The 19131-nt window shown below is 33.0% G+C and overlaps 3 protein-coding genes across 3 annotated transcripts in view; all 3 read right to left on the bottom strand.

The window, feature by feature from the left end:
- The window catches only part of LOC144850812 (low-density lipoprotein receptor-related protein 6-like), a 26605-nt gene extending 20584 nt beyond the window's left edge, over positions 1–6021 (bottom strand). Inside the window, exons 1-2 of the mRNA XM_078708267.1 lie at positions 5917–6021; positions 655–1113 (exon numbers count right to left, since the gene is read on the bottom strand). Of these exons, the coding sequence (XP_078564393.1) occupies positions 655–1113; positions 5917–5939 (482 nt within the window). The 5' untranslated portion in view covers positions 5940–6021. The remainder of the gene's footprint in view (positions 1–654; positions 1114–5916) is intronic.
- An 872-nt stretch (positions 6022–6893) lies between these two features.
- LOC144850846 (coagulation factor IX-like) lies at positions 6894–10544 on the bottom strand. The gene is made up of 3 exons (XM_078708321.1): positions 10340–10544; positions 9743–9985; positions 6894–9397 (listed from the first exon to the last, which is right to left on the bottom strand). The coding sequence occupies exons 1-3, from the start codon at positions 10461–10463 to the stop codon at positions 8601–8603; spliced, it is 1164 nt and encodes a 387-aa protein (XP_078564447.1). The 5' UTR covers positions 10464–10544; the 3' UTR covers positions 6894–8600.
- LOC144850842 (low-density lipoprotein receptor-related protein 5-like) lies at positions 10477–14181 on the bottom strand. The gene is made up of 8 exons (XM_078708316.1): positions 14113–14181; positions 13867–13984; positions 13494–13635; positions 12738–12857; positions 12285–12527; positions 11929–12091; positions 10986–11113; positions 10477–10878 (listed from the first exon to the last, which is right to left on the bottom strand). Exons 1-8 carry the CDS (start codon positions 14136–14138, stop codon positions 10550–10552), a joined length of 1269 nt encoding a protein of 422 aa, XP_078564442.1. The 5' UTR covers positions 14139–14181; the 3' UTR covers positions 10477–10549.
- Between the last annotated feature and the right edge of the window lie 4950 nt (positions 14182–19131).

Genomic DNA, 19131 nt, shown 5'->3' on the forward strand with positions numbered 1-19131 from the left:
AGAGGAGCAACGTTTATGACGTTATTTTGAGTTTGAGTACGAAGCAAATGCACGCGGTAGTTTTCTATTTTACTTTTTTTGGTGAAATTAACTACAGTACATCATATGTATTATATAGTATGTGTAGAATTTGCTTACAGTATTCTAGATATTCCTTACAAAAAAGTATCCTCGTAGCCTATACGCCTCTTTTTGTAGAAACTCCGGGTGTACAGGGTCTGTCAGCTATTACAAAATTTACTTCCATAATTTGTTTTACCTCAAATAATTTTAAATGACCATTTTGCATATGTTCAATTTTTTTTCTCAGGTCAAGCACAACAAGTGTAAGTTAAATCAACTTATTATCAACCTATTCTCCACTACTTTCAATCTACTGCTATGTCAGGGGGAGATGACCGCCGTCACGTGTGTTGACATAACCGCCAGGCTCTGTTAATTACCGTTCCGATGCGAAAGCTCCCTATTGTCAATTTCCTATTACATAATCAACAACAATTAGAACGGTCATTTTAATACCTGACTGCTGCACATGCGATACGAATGGTCTTCTGGGAATGTAGGAACGTGTTCAACATGTTATTGTACATTAAAACAGATAATTGATTGTTGGAAGTTACAATTACAAGTTTACAATCTATTTCGTCACCTTACCCTTTGATTGGATGAACTGCGATTCCACGTGGTTTGTCTAACCCTTCTCTCATCAAAATACGAGTGTTATTATCTTTATAATTGATGACGAAGATCCAGTCGTACGTCTGATCAATTATGTACAGATTTTTTGCCAACCAGTCGACTGCAATGCCTTCGACATTTTTGGTTCCCCCAAATATTACACTAGTACCGCCACTGGATACGTCCATTCTTACTTTGTATACGGCCGTACGGACATTGGCGCTAAAAAACATTAGACGGTCACTATAGTCATAATCTAATGCAACAAACTTAGCTGGTGTAAGGTTGTATTTCATAGTGGCCGTGTTAGTCCCTTCAGAAATGTTTGTGTTCATGTTAAAGGTTGCGAGTTTAGAATTAGGTTGTGAGTTACTTGTGTCCACTTCTGTCCATATTAACAAATCTGCTGTTGATGATGTAATTATCAAAAGTGACCTTAAAAACAACAAGACAAAAAAAAATTAGTTCGTAAGCTGAATCACTAGTCATGGAAACAAAGAAAAGAAAAAGGTGATGTTCCGCACGCTCATCTTCTTTCTATTTTGTAACACTTTATTATTTTATGTATGTATCAATTTGTCCTATGTTGTGCGCGCGTTCGTACAATTGAGACCACGCCGAGGGCGTTGGAGAATCGCCATGCAATAAAATACCAAAAAAGCCTTCGTATAGCATGAACCTTATCTAAACCTAAACCTAGGTCCATGGAACGAGAGTAAACATAAGTAAAAATAAATATAAGAAATATTTCTTACAAAAAACGCTGCTCGCTTATTGACGTAACAGTTTTAAAGATATATTGTCCCTCTGAAAAATATTTTTTATTTCAAATTTGTTTTTGAATGTGTCATTTTATTGTCACATAATAGTTATTTTACCTGAAAAAATGTAATTTAAAGCAAAAATACTTATTATTAAGTTATTTGGTTATAATTAAACGTTTCTTTTCTCTTTTTATACGTGAATAAATATTTTTTTTTTTTACAGAAGTGAATAACTTTGATATGAAACACAGACTCAATTTCTGTCACTTTAGTTTATTTTATTGCTAAGGTCAAGTTTAGGGTTCACTTCATCACACCTAGATACTTCAAGTATCCTATTACAAACAAAAACTTTAATGAACTGTTTTGATATTAATTCAATGATTATCTGACAGCGAATTACAGTATTATATATATCGGTCTAGATTGACAGTCAAATTGGACTCATAAATACCAGAAATGCTTTGGGATTTGTAATTTTAGCATAACGTGTCCTAGTTTACAAAAAACCAAAAACATCGGCCTCTAGTACTATAACTGCTCTTGGGACGTTAGCTGGCTAAAGCAGCAGCGTGAAAAGAATTAATGCTTCACGCAATGGGATATTGCTTCGGATCAAAGTGAAACTCGGAACACTAAATCAAATTCGGTAAAGAGAAATCGGAAAATTTAAACAATTTCCTTTACTCTTGTTTGACTCAAGCGGGAATAAGTAACTAGATTTTATGAACGTTATATAACAGGGCGGGGCGTAAACGTAATAAAGTTTGCGGAACTAGGGTGGCAAAAATATTTTTAAAATATAAAGTAGGTACGTTCGTAAAACCTGGTTAATTATCCACCGTAGAGGGCGTTAATACCAAAAAAAGTTCATGGAACTATGTTGGCAAATGATAGAGTAGGTCAAAGGTCATCCATTCGTACCAAAATGTTTGAAAAAATTAGTATGTTATAATAGCCAGTTACTTATTTCGATTTACCAAATACAACAATTTAAACAATTCTTCGTGGTTAAGGGTCAAATTTCAATATTGACCAATCATAGAACGCACCTATAAAACCAAATAAAAACTAACATTTAACATACAATTTGATATGTTCTCATCTAAATCATACGCAATGTAATGCATCATTTCATCAGTTGACATAAGGTCATTTAATATGCGTATTAGGTAGTTACCAAATATGCAAAGTTGCCCAAACTATGATATCGATGGTTTTAGTAATATTAGTAATTAATTAGTAATTGATCAGTAAAAATAGGTTATTTCATTATACATTTGATTATTATAATACTATAATTAATCAAATCAGATTATTAAAATATTACGCTGGCCTTAAATAAAATAAACGGTTACAGCAAAACTTTTAAAAATTTCCTTTGCAAATAGAACATATTCCTTGCTAGGCAATAAACTATCTGATTTGATCTGCTCCTTTTGTTAGCAATATACAATTTTGGCCTTTATTTGTCAATAACTTCAGAAGACTGCAAATAGTAAAAAAATACACGAAACAACTGTTAAACGGTAAAGAGAACAGAAATAAGTAAGCCCCTACTCTTACAATGCCTTAAATAATAAATAGATGACGTCACTTGCCACCTACCAGATAAAATACGAATGACCTTCTCATACAACAAAGCACGAGGGAGCAAGAACTGATTAATTAATCATTACGAGACAAAGAAACACCAGCCAGAAATAAGGACGTATTAATTACTGAATACTGAATATTGAAAATCTTTATTTGTCCATTATCATAAAATAACAATAGAAATGTTAGTATTAAGCTCTGAATTGACCACCGCAAATATTACAAGAGGTCAATAAAAAAAACGCCAAAATATTAATTAAATTATTAGTAAATCTCAAACAAAGAAAACCCTTAAATAAATATGAAAATATTAAGTACAAAAACAACTGGAAACACAAATATATTATTAGAATTAATTTAAATTATAAGCAATTATAAAATATGCAGATTGTGCTCGATTGCCTACTACATTTGGAGGACTACACAAAACTAGACACATTTCACAGAAAACAACCTTTACAAAAGATATAACGCAAAAAAATTATATTCTTAGATGTGTTACAAGCTAGATGGTGACTATTTGGACAAACATATTAGGGCAAAATTAGCAAACACCTACTAATACAGCAGTTGACTTAAAATCAGAGAGAGTCCAGTGTGTACTTTACCAATGACACTGAAAAGGGACTTAAGAGCACTAATAGTATCCAACTACCACCCTATCAACAAACTTCAAAACTGCAACGAACCTACAGGGCCGACCCGGAAATCAAAAGACTATCCGGCGGAACGGCGTTAAACAATAATAGGACTAATAGTTATGACAATCTATAGTATTTCAAAGCACGGATTAAAGAATAGATCCATGTTCAAAGTCACTCGTGCGCTTTCTTTGACACGTGCGTGAAAGATAGCCGAACTACTTCCTAAATATAACTAAATCTAACCCTCTAAATAATCTCTATCTCACTGATCATGGGATTCGAACCCCATACATCGACATGCAAAGTTCATAGTCTAATCTATTCGAATACACAGACGCACAGTGGGCCAGAATCAATTCAAAGTGTGCCAAAAGTACAAAATGGACAATGTGGCAATCCAAACTTCCTAATATTGTATTAGAAAAAAAATAACTTAAATTATATAAATCTACAATTAATTTTATATTTGGTAAATTTTAATTTTGTCTTGTAACCATGGAAACTGGAAGAAACCATTGATAAATTCACTGTTATTTTTTCTAGGGAAAAGCAATGGATTTGATATTGCATGAAATTGAAATTGAAATGATTACTAGTACCTAATTTACATAACTTCATTTACACTGATTGTGGGTGGTTAACCCTTCTTGAGCCGATTGGATCGCGAACGAGATTAGGCCGTAAAAAAAAAATTTTACATTATTGTTTTATTTGAGGGTTAAAGGTCACCAAATAAAGGTAAATAATATTAAAAAATCGTATTTCAAAAATATAACCCTAAAATAGTTTCGATTCCTATCGATTCACTCGCTAATTTTGACATTAGTATTTCGAACAAATCTTGAGCTTTACGCTAATACCAAATTGGCTCCAACAATCCACGACATTGCATATAGCAAGCGATTTAAATGTCGCTATGCGTGCCGTTGTAACATAAATTTATAATATATAATTATATATAGGCGCGGTTACGATTGATTGCGCACATTGATGTACCGCAATCGCACGAACCTGACGAAGAAGGACTTTCAAACGCACCTGTATTGGAAAATTTGATGCTACAACCACATTATATTAATTTTTCATTCATTAAGCTACAGTTAACATGTCATTACATTACAAAACACATAGGCCTACTAAACATTTTAACGCAAATATTATGTCTAAAGTATTTAAAAACAAGGCCAACAGCCATAAGTCGCGTGCTAAAACGCATAGTGATACCGGACCGACAGACAGACAGACCGACCGACATAGTGAACTATAATAGGTAATGGTGGTAATTAGCAATGACTAAAAGGCACATTAAAGGATTATTCGCAAGCATTGAAGGAGCTATTCTATCCCTCTATTAAAAAATGTGACTCTATAGTAAGTAGATATATTATGTACTAAGCAATTTTATTTTGGAGACTCCTTCTTTCTAGCATTAACATCTGAAAGTTTTGGATTAGTATTTATTATGGCAGTATAAATAACAACAAAAATGACTATCTCTACCTAACAATGTCAACTATGATGATGTTCGTTGTGGGAAATGAGAAAAGCATAGCATATTGTAAGTCTTGTATGCATTTGAATTTTTTTTAAATATATAAAAAAATAATTGGTTTGATGAGCAAATTAAGATGGGTATATATGTGGGATATTACCAGAAATGCAATGAATCAAACTGGTATAGTTAGAAAGGTATACATGTTATTTAAAAATTAAATTAACATTGTTTTTATGAAGAAAAAAAACTTTAATCGTAATTTGGTAGTGTCGTCGGGGGATAAACGTTAACAAGTTGATAACTAATTGAAAACTGATTCAATTCTCGTTATAAGCCCGACAGAACCTTTTTTTTTTTTATGATTCCTAAATGTAGGAAGGGTCACTTGAAGTAAAAGAGTTTGTTTTTCACCTCAGATGCGACATAAATGTTTTCCCTTATGGGGCCGAATATAATGTTTATGTATCACCTATATACAGTCAGGGGAAAATGGCAAAAAGCTTCTTACTTTCTAGGGGTGTTATGCCAGTTCTGATTTGACCATTTCCCTCTAACTGTATTAGGCCTATGTATACATGATTAAATGAGAAACATACAAAGAACACATTTATGTTTACCAACGATTTTACTATGAAACGTAACTCCAGCCATAAAAGAAACAGTCCTATTCGTCTAAAGTAATTTCTAGGCCTAAATAATGTCTTGTGAAGTGCACATGTAAAAAGATCATTTTACTTACAAAATGCCTTGAAATGCACCCATCACGCAATTTTGAAATAGAAAAATGAAACAGGGAACTGAATATTAACAACCGAATTCAAGTCTTATAACAAGACGATTCCTGTTTTTTTTTTTTAATTGTTACAAGATACGATTTCAAAAACCGGAATTTGCAAATGGAAATGGCTTGTTCATCATACGACCAGGAAAACATAATGTCATGCCAAGAATATTAAGTGGAGATCAATGTAATCGGAAAAATCTAAAGATTGTTAATAGTGTTGGGAAAATGTCTTGTACTGCAAATATAGCGAACCAACTTGATTACGTGTCAAATTCATAATCAACATACATATAATAACCTAGACAATTTTGGTTAAACTCTACCATGAAGTTATTAACTTTCAATTTTTTAATGGCAATTCAAAGTGGTGGCCCGTATCATGAATTGGTATCATATATGTATAAAGTTAGGGAGAATGGCAAAATCAGCACTGTGGTCATGTTACAAGAGTTGTCAAAACAATATAGATTATCTGATAAAACTCATAGAAAGTAGGAAATCTTTTGCCATTTCCCCCCTGACTGTATCAAGTGATTTTTTAACAAAATAATGGCTAGTAAGGGAGAAAAATGTTGAGATGTATTATGGTTAAAAAGTAAAAAAATATGTAAATTAGATGACATTTGACATCAAATTTGAGTTTAAAGTTGTCGTTTCACTATGACCGGTGTTAGTACCAAGTATGAACCATATCCGATAATTTTTTTTTAATTTTTTTCAGTTTTTTTCAGTAGGGGTTAAGTGCAAAAATTCTCAACCAATTAAAAACCTCCACACATTTCTACTATCATCATACATCAGACTGCTTTACTTTACTCTGTAGTTAGTTCATTTACCGGAAATTGCAAATTCGTACAAGGAAAAGACGCTATAAAATATGAAGATACTTTATTGTCCTCAAGTACAAACTTATACAATAAGGAAATGTGTGGTATCTTTAGCAAAATACAATTGTTTCATAAACTCCATAATTTCCCGTTATATCATTTTACATGTAAAACATTATTATCAAGCATTGTTGATATATCTCATATCTCTAATATTAATATCTCTTACGTTAGACCCATACATTAGTATTGGTCTATTTCTAAAGCTAAGCGTATACATTTTTATAAATACTACAATATAATTATTATTGTCAATGGAAGTAATAAGAAATATCAAAATATTGACAGCAAGTACCATGGAGGAATTAGTTCATGGTAACACTAAGACAAGTATTTATCTCGAAGTAATTTGACAGCTTTGTCATTGTCCTTTGCATATTCTTCACTAGACTCGCATTTGTACACGTTTAGAAAAGTACAGATTGTACAAGGAAGCTGTTTTTCAAGAGTTGTTACGATTTTAAAAAGGCTTCAACAATGTTATTAAACCTCGGTTAACGGAATCAAAAAACGAAATTGCCTCCTTATACAACAAGGAAACAATGACATTCTATTCTTTAGTAGAGGAATGAAAAATATCATGTTCCTTACGCATTTTACATATACACGGAAAGAAATTGAAGGGTGTAAAAACCCAAAAGAACTGATAATTTACAAAAATAGGCCTATATATACATCATCCTTTATTAAAATGTCTCTTTTTATTTGGACAAATCTGTTTATCATTACTTTATTTATGCAATCTAGAAATGCTGTAAGTCTAGTGTAGTATCTATATTTACCTGGTTGAGAACAATCTTTATCCCAACCTCCACAAATTTCTACTATTAGGCTTCTTCACCAATTAAATCAGACAGTACAGTTGTCGGAATTGGCAAATAAAAGTTGTAATTTCATAAACATCATAATTTTCCGTGAAAGGTAATTTTACATGTAAAACATTATTTTCAGCCATTGTTTTAAATATCATTATCAAACAATTATTTCTCAACCAGTGTCATCACGAAAAGAGTATCACAATATAACTCATATCACCTCTAATATATTTGTTTGTAATCAATGTTAGACCTATATATTTAAATATTGGTATATTGTACAGCCAATGGTATATTATTTTTAGCAATACTACAATATCATTATCATTGTCAATGTAAGTAGTAGGATTATGAAAATGTATTACTAGACAGCAAGTACCACCATGGAGGAATTACTTTACGGTAACACTAAGACAAGTATTTACTGTATATTTGACGGCGTATTGCCATTGTTAGATGCATATTGTTAAACAGTGTAACAATTCTTTTGGACAAGTTTAGTATAAGGAAGCTCTTTTTCAAGAGTTGTTTTACGATTTTGAAAAGGCTTCAATAATGTTATTAAACCTCGATTAACGGAATCAACAAACGGAAATTGCCTCTTTATACAACCAAGAAACAATGACATTTTATTCTTTAGTAGAGGAATAAAATATCATGTTCCTACGCATTTTACACATTTTTACATTCTATTCTTTAGTAGACTAAGCCTTTATTAAAGTGTCTTCTCCGTTCAATTTCTTTAATTAATAAAAACAACAAACACAAGATATATATTCACAAGAACGATTTAGACTTTATGGTCAGGATACTTTCATTTGAACACTATATAAAATACAAGATATTGTAAATAATCAATAACATAATTATTTGTCTATTCTTAATTAACATCGTATACCAACTTAAAATACTAACAGTATATATTTTTTTTCTAGTTTTATTTGGATAAACCTTTTTCTGTCATTAATTTATTTATCCAATCCAGAAATTCTGTAAGTCTAGTGTAATATCTATATTTACCTGGTTGAGAACAATCTTCACCCCAACTAACTATCCCGAACAAATACCATCGGTTATCACGAAAAATTGAAAATGACCCGCCATCTTCTTCATTGCACGCATTGCTTGCTTTCTGTGCGTATCCAGCACAGAACATCTTACGTGTCACTGTACGCTTTGTTGAAGTGATGCACTTTCTTTGACGAACAACAGGTAAATACATTTCCTTCAACTGTGGTGTTTGACCGCCTCTTTCCCAACCGTTTACCCGACCAAGTTGACGCCTTTTTATTACAAGAGTTAGATTGTTTGTCGGTAAACATATAGGCCTAATGTAATCTGTAAAGTTTGAAATTGGTGTTTCAAGTTTGATCATGGCAACATCAGCGTTGAAAGTTGAAAAATCGTAATCTTCATGCCTAACAATCTTCCTAATTTTGTAAAATTTTCCTTTTGAACCTTCTCTTATTGTAGAGTCATGGTCAGTCACAAGGATACGAGTGTTCATCTGTTTTACTGAAATCGGACCGTTGATGCAATGTGCTGCTGTTATTATCCATTCTGAATTTAAAATTGATCCACCGCAGAAAGCTTTCTTTTTGCGAAAGTTGTAAAGACGTACCATCCATGGCGCCGAACCTCTCACGGAGTATCTTCCGCCTACCACACGTAAACTATCTTCATTTAGTTGTATCTGATCTAGTAAAGCTTCTGATGATGTAACAATTCCGCATCCTATAATTTAAAAGGTACCATACAGTATTTGTTACCAGATATTTATTTTTAAATTATAAACTCTTGTTTGGATTGTACCGTGAAACTCATCTTGGACATGAATCTATTAAATTATGACCATCCCCTCTGATTGCCAGAAGCATTTAGATTAATTCATTTATCTTAATACTGTTGTTTTGAACTACATTTGTTTACATAATGCACAATCATTATCATCATATTGTTCGCGGATTGAGCATAATCCTATCCTATTTTTTTAAGTGAACAAGGAGAAGAGAAAGATGCGTTTTCGTTCAGACAAATCCCACGTATTTGTTTAATTAAATGATAATCAATTTAACTGACCCTCTGTCATTACAAGGCTTGTATATCTTTCAGCATCTTCAGTAGAAATGCGAGTTATATTTAATATTCCATCAGGTAAAATGTGTGTTTTTTTGTGAGTGATTATTACTTCATCGTCTTTTCCCCATGTGATCGAACATTGTTCGCCTACCAGTGTACCTGTACAGCTTAAATCGTGGTTATTACTGGGCCTGTCGGTTATGTCACTTATATTTGTAGTTAATAGATCACTGACTACCACCTCTGTAAAAATGCAATCCAATAGTAGTGTAAAGATAGGACCGGATACTGATCCCGTTTATAAAACTGGGTTCTCAATAGCAAGAACAAAAACAAACGTGTGTGTCAAACGTGGAAGGAACCGGCTACGGTGTCGTAAGTACAAGAAAAACAAAATCTTATTTAAAAGTAAAATAAGTATTTGCTTAGAAATATAAACATGATAACAATTATTCAATTTATTCTAAACTGGTGCCAGTGGTCAGGCAGCTACGACCAGTGAAGAGTGAGATTTATAACGTTAGATTTCCCACAATATGTACTGTACTACTTTAGAATTATTCTTTTACTGCGCTAACATTAGTATGTGCATCTTACCTCTTAGCAAAATACCATCGTTTGCGCATGTCCGTCGCGTTGGCGTCGGCAGGCAAAGCTCATTACACCCGCCATTGTTTTGAGTACAAACTGTTTCACCTAAAATTAGAATCGTTCTACACATTATAATGCACGTTTTTACAACTTGGTGAGGTTAGGGTAATTATTAGTTTGGAAATGTGTGTGGATTTCAATATTGTAAGCAAGCATTTATAAGCTGTAAGTTGCGGTTTTCATCTTTAATAAACAATAAAAAAAAACCTTCCCATTTGGCACCAAACTGGAATTATACAAAACCAGACCGCTCAGATTTCCAAAGATGTCCTTCCCAACAGCGACTGGCTGATCGTTTTCGACCTTGCTCATGCGCAACACGGTTTTGTTATTCCAGTCTGTAAAATAGATATAACTATCATCGACCACAATGTCGAATGGATGAGCAGGAACATCAAGTTGCTTCATTAACGTGCGTTGAGAACCATCATACTTTACTCTCTCGATTCTGTTCATTTGCGCATCACACCAATATAGGAACTGATCTGTAGAATCAAGCAAAACACACTTGAGTTTTATTCAAAATTAAATAGTTTACTACACCGTCAAACATATATATGCATATGTATAATACAACAATTAAATGACTTACATTTAGCATCTAGTGCAAGACCATTAGCACAGCCGATGTGTTTCTCAACTAAAACACGTTTACTAGTTCCATCCATCCAAGAACATTCAATTTTTGCATCAGTTCCGCAATCTGTCCAGAATAACAAGCTATAATGTGTGAAAATAAATGTCCAATAAATCAGCTAAAATCAATAAATCAATCCAATAAAAAACATTCCATTGGCATAATATGTAACGAAACAAAACATCTGATTCATTACTTGTACACAATTAAAGCTTTTTCGAAATATTGTAAGTGAATCAGGATAGAAGATAATATAAAAACACAAAGAATGAATATGTGAGCGCGATGGTACAAATAATGTTATAAGGTGAAAGATGAAATTCTAAATAGAATTCAATATTTCAATAAAAGAATTATTTGTACCAATGAATATAAAACATTCATTATTTATTTCATGTAACTTCTAATTGATATTATACTGATATTGTTGTTGTTTTGAAGGAGAGATTGCATCATGCGCATCGCTGATTCCGTTTTCAGACAACAGACGGTGCTGCTGTTGGATTTTTTTTCGTACACGAGAAAATTTGTTTTCGTACACGAAACAATGAAGGAAACAAGTACAATTATACCACTGTTAAATACTATCTTTCCTGTCATTTGATTGGACAAATGTGGGTCACGTGGCGTGCGAAAATATTTAACGATTTTTTAATAGAACTTTTGTTTCTCTATTTTCGCGTATAAAAAAAAAGACTTTTCCAGTACGGAAAAAAATGTTCAAGACACATGAAATCCACATGACATAATTAACACTACAGTAGCTATGTTTCTAAAATCCAAATAAATATATAACCAAATATCATCATTTACCTCATGTCATTATTTGCACTCATAAACATTCATTTGTACATTATTCGACTCTGGTATAACTTCAACTATTAGTATTTAGACCTACCCTCTTATTGAATCTACGGCAACGGCTCTTGGCTTCTCTATGTTTGAGCTAATCAGTATCGTCTTACTGCTACCATCTAATCCAGAAACGTTGATGGTACCGTTGACGCCATCAGACCAAAACAATAATCGGTGAATATGGTCAACTGCCAGTCCACCAGGAGCTATTAAAGTGAATAATGTAATTGTTTGATTCAATGTGTATTTTTAAATATAGTATATACAAATATAAATAATACATTTAGATACTTTCCTAATAGTTTTTGACAAACTTGGATAAAAGTTATAGGCATCTAAATCGTGACTTTGAACTTTAAAAAATGGGTTTCGTTATTTAGAAACAATTTTCATACAGACCGTATGCATTATGAATAATAATTTGAAATTCCCTGCCACCAAGTAATGATCTCTTGATAAGATGCGCATCGGCGTCACTTATGTACACGTAGCGATCGACTGGATCGAAACCAATTGCAATTGGGTTATTCAATGGACCCATGTGTAGTGCTGTGTGAGCGTAATTAGGATCTTGTAGGTCAATTTGGTATGCAGTTTTACGATCTGTGTCTACCAACAGTAAGAAGTTGTTTTCAACAATATCTTAAAACAAAATACATATAAATTATTAAATATTTTCGTATTTTATCTTTAACTTTTATCAATCTTACAGAGATAATAAACTTAATTGAAATATATATACTCGTATCAAATGTAGTCTCCATATACTATTAATACCAATACATCAAAATTAATGAAGACTTCACTTTTCATCTAAGGATAAACAATGTTATACTCAGTTACATTACTTACAGTTGTTACACTCTCCATTATTATCTGAAATAAAGCCAGAAGAACACACGCATGTAATGCTATCCCCCCTTCCAGGAAGGCAGATTTGCTCACAGCCACCGTTGTCAACCATGCATGGACCTAGACATTATAAATACAGACATATTGTTTATCCTTGGATATTATTTAACAGCAATGTAAATAACTGCTTATAAAGTAACGTTACAAATAAATAACTATTAATAACTTTGAATGTTACTGTATTCTCTATTAAAAAATTAGAGATATAATTATTTGTTTTCTTTAGCCTATGGGTAAATACCACAGCTCATCTGTGACGGAGGTAATGTAAATGGACCGTTTCCATCACATATAGATAAAATGAAACGTTACTGATATTCTATTTAAAGATTTAATTATCCATTTATTATTAATTTTGTTAAGAATTATCAATTTTAAACTAACATCTCGATTTAAAAAATAATAAATATGTTAAGAATAGAAAGAGCAGTTTGGTGCGGCATAGGTTAAGGTACTGAATAATATTGGTAAATATAATGAAAAGATGGGTTGTATATATTGTTGTTTTTTAAAGATATTATCTTGTTTGAAGGTTTGCGGTACACCACGTATAATAGTTCTGAAATAAACTATTGAGTTTCTCGACGTTTCGATCAATATGCTTTAATCGTCCTCAGGAGTGAGAATAATATTATGCTTTTTTAATTCAACGGCCACAATAACATGGCATATGAGAGTATGATTGACAAAACCTACTGGTTCCATTGGGTTGCCGCGTGAAATCCAGCATAACAATTCCGTATACTCTTCCAGGAGTTGGTGTAGAATACAAGAACTCTTCAGTTTCTCGATTAAAAAAATGTAGACCATTTTCGAGTTCGCTCCATATCAGAAGATCCTTCGAAATAAGTGTTATTTTTATATACTTGAAACAAATTTGTTATACAGAATAAAAACATTTCTTTATGTTTGTGTTTTATTTATATTCAATTTGACTTTATTTTATATTAAAAGGTGTACCTATTTGTCGCTAAACTTTTGACCTAAAGTTTTCTTTTAATCGAAATGTTGCCTTGTTGTTGAGAATGGAATCATCCAGGAAATACAATGTTTGTTATCTTGTTATTACCTGAAAAATGTCCATGTCAGAAAAAACAGAGCCCGCTTCAACGTATACAACTTTTCTTGACTCCCCATCAAAATCAACCGATTGTATAGCACCAGACGATATATCAGCAAAGTACAATCTTAAAGCAAAAATGTTTTAAATGCGTAAACGTTGTTGGAATTAGATGTCAAAAGATTATAGAAGTGGAAGTCGTCGTCCTAAAAATGATTATACTCATCTATTTACCGTTAGAAATATTCTATCTACCTTTGTGATTTGAAATCCAAAGTCATTCCACTTGCTTTACCCAGTTGGGAGTTCACAATAATTTTCCTTTCACTTCCATCAAGTCTAGCACGCTCAATATGTGAATATATTCCAAGCTCTATCCAAAATATATATCTACCAAAGGACACAGATTTTGTTTTATTAAAATTAATTTGCTCTCTTAATTTTATTGGTTTTGTTATAAAACAATTTATGATTTAAAATGTGACACTAAATTAATAATAATACTTGTTTTGTAGAAAATTACCGGTGAATTGGGTCAACTTCAATACTCGTTGGCTGCACTGTATGAATCACAATATGGCGATACTGTCCATCATACAATGACATCATGACATGATTATTAGTAAAATCAGTCCAGTACAGTGTTTTAGATAGATAGTCGATAGCAATACCTAAGAAAATTAATATAACATTACAATAACACAAATAAATTGTTACACGGAACCAGAAGGTAGTATGATTTATACAGCAAATATACCTCTCACTGAACCCAAATTTGTAGAAATCAGCCTTGGTTTAGCAGCTATCTTTAAATCTAAGCTGAAGATTGATTTAACATTTTCATCCGAAAAGAACAAAATTTGTCGTGTGACGTCTGCTTCTAATGCAATTATAAGATGTTGGTTGTATAGCAATTCGTCAATAGCATCGTTTGGTGAGAGAGCATACGGAAAGTTTTCGAGTTTTCGGATAGACGTTTGATTTGAGTATAGTAAAGCTGGCGTGGGGAAGAATCCATCTAGGAAAAAACAACAGCATTTAGCTTATAGATTAAGACAAAATTAAGCGGACGAGAAAAAGATTTGTAGAACCAATAGGTAACGTGATCTTTTGTTGATAAGGCAATTCAATTGTTTTTCTACTATATTTATTCATCTTTATTTAATAACACTTTTCTAGTTAAAAATACTGTTGCTAACTGTATTATGAAGCAACAAGCTGCAAGCTATAACTTTTGTTTTATTGCTGTTGACTCTCTTTCACCTACCACGCTGACATAGTTTTCCACCAGGCAACAGATAAAATGAGTCTGTACACACGCATCTGTAATCATCATTTTCAGCACTAGTGCAGACATGTAAACAAGGATTGCTCAAACAAGGGGCTAAAAAGATGAAGAAATTACCAACTTTAAATAATGCAACCTTAAGATTACTCCTACATAAAATTAGGAAGATGTCAATTATTTGTATGCGTTTGTAATGAACCAACAATATTTTTTTTTACAATTGCGTTGTTAGAATGTCTTACATACATTGTTGATTTACTTGACTGTCATCTTCGAATAATATTGAAATTCCATATGGGCGCCAATCCAAATCTACGTAAAAATAGACCTGTTCTGACGGTTTATGAATACCCCATACTTTGTGATTCCAGTCAGTTATGTAAACATGTTCCTGAAAAATATTGAGAACGTTATAAGCAGATTAAAAATAATTTGTAAGTCTGACTCTTTTAAAACAAAAGCAGCAAACGTTATCTTTTTAAAAATTTACCTATAAGTTAGTAATAGTAATATGATATTTAAACTATTCCTTAACTAAGCCATCTAAATTTTACTCTGCATTATTACCTTATGTACTTTTAACTTAAAAAACTCAGATGTAAACCTGGGCTTTCTGAAATGAATGCGTCGATATGCTCCATTAAGGTCACATGACTCAACCTTAGAATACTCATCATCAACGTCTGTCCAATAAAGTCTAAATATCAAAGCAGCAAAGTGAGCCAACATGTTCATTTTACAAATTAGACATATATATCCGATAGGTTATCGACACAATTGTAATTTGTTTTGTTGTTAGTATAAGTTACCTGTTATCGGCATAGTCAACAGAGAGCCCGTTAGGCGAGGTTATACCAGTGGTGATAAAATCTGTTCTGTTTGTTCCATCGAGATTTGCTTTTTCTATTTTCGGCACTTTTCCACAATCACTCCAAAATAAAAGTCTGTAAAAGAAAGAATTTATATGGCCATAAACACAGATGTTCCTGTTTTTTTTAGTAAATAATTATTATTTGCTCAACTCCTTCTCTTGAGATTTATTACCCGCCGTTTATTATTTCTTCCTTTTTCAAGTTCTCGCTAACTTTTTAAAACCATATTTAATGAGGGTGATCCATCCAGCAATCGCTGATCATTAGGGACCCTCAGAGGTTCACAAGACAAACATATACGCAAGATGCTCTAAATAAACAAAGTCGTAATTATTACAAATCTTTGGGAGTGGAGTTGTAATTTTGTCCTTAGAAAAAATCCTGACATGTGACGCAGGACCCTTGGAGTGGTAGCCAAGCATCGTAACCACCAAGCCACAACTCCACTCTAAACTGCCGGGTTTTAAATTGTTTTAGTAGAGAAAAGGTGACATGTACTTCAAAATTAAATGTACAATATATATTTATTGCTAATAATTTCTTGTCAAAGTAACCTTAAATAATAAATTGCTATGAATAATATTTTAAAAAATACTGTTATATCACCCTTTGACTGGATGAACTGCTATTCCACGTGGCTTGTCTAATCCTTCTCTCACCAAAATAACATAGCGTCGATTGTCCCTATAATTGATTAGAAAAATCCAGTTGTATGTCTGGTCAATAATGTACAGAGTTTTTGCCAGCCAGTCGACAGCAATTCCTTCAACACTTTTGGAGGTTTTATCGATTACTACACTAACACTCTTATTTGCAATCAATTTTGTTTTGTATACCGACGTGCGCAAGCTAGCACTGAAAAATACCGTCTGATCGGTATTGTCAGTGTCTAAAGCAACAAACTTCCCTGGTTCAACAATAAATGTTAACGTTTTTTCCACATCTGTCGTTGTGCCTGCTTCATATTTCGATAGATTTGCAGACATAGTTACAATTTTTACAGCCGGTACCGATGGGTTTCTTGTGTCCACTTCTGTCCATATCAACCGATCGTCTGCTGATGAAGAAGTTACTAAAACAAGCAAACTTGAAAACAAGACAATTTGAGAATAAAAAAATGTTTCAACCTGTTCAAACTAATCACATAAAAAAGACATATTTGTACAATAATATAATTCAAATAAGAATAATACAAATAATAATAATGCAAATAAAACAAAGTATTGAAACATGGAGAAAAGATCTCAGCAAGATCGAGGAAATCCGAAAAGGAATTGAGAGATTAATGATTGATTAAATGATGAGATTAAAACACAAAGAAAAAGATCGATTGAATAGAAAATACAGCCTCGAGGAGAAAGGCAAGTTTCAGACATATTAAAGCAGAAAATCAAGGCAGGAGGAATTAAGGTTAGGAGATATAATGAAAGATGTCAACAGTTTAAACAGAACCGTCAATTTAGAAAAAAACAGAAACGGTTTTTATCAAAATCTGGATGGAAAGGGAAAAGAAGAGCTAGAACAACCTGAAGAAGAGCTAGAACAACCTTTTGGAGTAAATTTGGTCGGAAGCGATTAAGCACAACGAGTGTGCTTCTTGGCTAGAAGAGGTTGAGGAAGGGTTCAGTGCGATTGAAATACAAGACGATATGAAAATACCAATAGTAGATATCAGAACAGCAGTTAATAAGATGACAAATTGGAAGGCAGCTGGACCTGACCTTGTCCATGGATACTGGTTTTAAAATGTGTCTGTATTACACCTGAATGACTGTATGTCCCAAAGAAATTTGCCTGAGTGAATGGTAAAAGGAAGAACAGTATAAATTCCAAAAAAAAATCCTGCAAAGGGCACCCAGGCAAATAACTCGTCCTATTGCCTGTCTGCCAATAATGTGGAAACTACTCACATGAATGTAATTGTAAATGAACCTGCGACTCGCAGCCTACTTGGCTGAATTACGTACAGGTGTGGAAAACACATACCACAACTCTCTACTCCTCTAAGGGTCCCTTCGTGTAAAGTGCTGCCACCAAACGGCGCCTGTTCGTCTGTCCACAACGACAGGGGCTGAATGGACCAGTACACCGGGGTAACCCCCTACTTTTCCGAAAGACGTACTGGGTTCTTTAAAGTACACACGAGCCAGATTCAGATTCAGATTCGATTTATTAAGTCATTCATACATAGTATAATGATAATTGTTTTCTTGGCAGAAAAACACAAGCAAAACAATACATACATAATATTTACATTCGTGATCAACTTGGAACTAACAACAACAACAACAAATGATCAGCAATAAAAAATACAACAGACCTAATGACCTATCTTTGAAACTCACTGTTGTATAGTCTAATAGCGCTAGGTAAGAATGAAAATTTATGTCTATTTGTTTTTACTGAAATTGTTTTTAATCTTCCAGATCTGGTAACTACTAACTTATTGTTGAGAATATGAGATTCATCAGCTAAAATACTATTTAATTTAGATATCATTCCATCATTACACATTTGTGTGATACCTTTAATTTCGACACCAGTAATTTTGCTTGCATTCCTAACTATTCTGTTTAACTTACTCAAATTTTTCTTTGTTAGACCATTTACGCAAGTAACACAGCAAAAGCTTAAAACAGATTGAATAACACTTTGATAAAAAAGAAATAAAGAATCACGGCCTATATTATATTGTTTCAACTTCCTTAAGGAATACAGTCGTTGAACACCTTTAGCATACACTTTGCACGTATGTGTATCCCAACTTAGATTCGTATCTATCCAAACCCCTAAATATTTATGAGACTCTGGATTTTGAAGCCAGATGTGTACACTGGACCTCCAGTTTTAAGTAATTATCCGAGAAGACTACCACCAAAACAATGGTCGAGAAGTGACTTCAACCTGAGCCGATTGTATGGCTATGGTTTTTGCGGCGGCGCCCCTGCCTTAGCCGCTCGGCAACTCTCTGGTTTATATACAGCACCCGCCGCTATTTCTAGACGGTCTCATCCAGAACGCAACCGGGCCCAACGTTGCTTAACTTCGGTGATCTGACGAGAATCGATGTTTCAACGCAGTATGGCCGTATATGACGAAAAGCTGTACCATCTT

The sequence above is a fragment of the Antedon bifida genome, chromosome 8 (assembly GCF_963402885.1).
Source record: "Antedon bifida chromosome 8, ecAntBifi1.1, whole genome shotgun sequence".
NCBI classification, from domain to species: domain Eukaryota; kingdom Metazoa; phylum Echinodermata; class Crinoidea; order Comatulida; family Antedonidae; genus Antedon; species Antedon bifida.

Coding starts and splice junctions, on each gene's coding strand:
- LOC144850846 (XM_078708321.1), bottom strand. CDS start 10,463: ATGTGTAGAACGATTCTAATTTTAGGTGAAACAGTTTGTACTCAAAAC. Junction 9,986..10,339: donor CGATGGTATTTTGCTAAGAG/GTAAGATGCACA, acceptor GCATTTTTACAG/AGGTGGTAGTCAGTGATCTA. Junction 9,398..9,742: donor AAGCCTTGTAATGACAGAGG/GTCAGTTAAATT, acceptor TTTAAATTATAG/GATGCGGAATTGTTACATCA.
- LOC144850842 (XM_078708316.1), bottom strand. CDS start 14,138: ATGACTTTGGATTTCAAATCACAAAG. Junction 13,636..13,866: donor CTGACATGGACATTTTTCAG/GTAATAACAAGA, acceptor CTTATTTCGAAG/GATCTTCTGATATGGAGCGA. Junction 11,114..11,928: donor GCCGTAGATTCAATAAGAGG/GTAGGTCTAAAT, acceptor CACACATTATAG/CTTGTTATTCTGGACAGATT.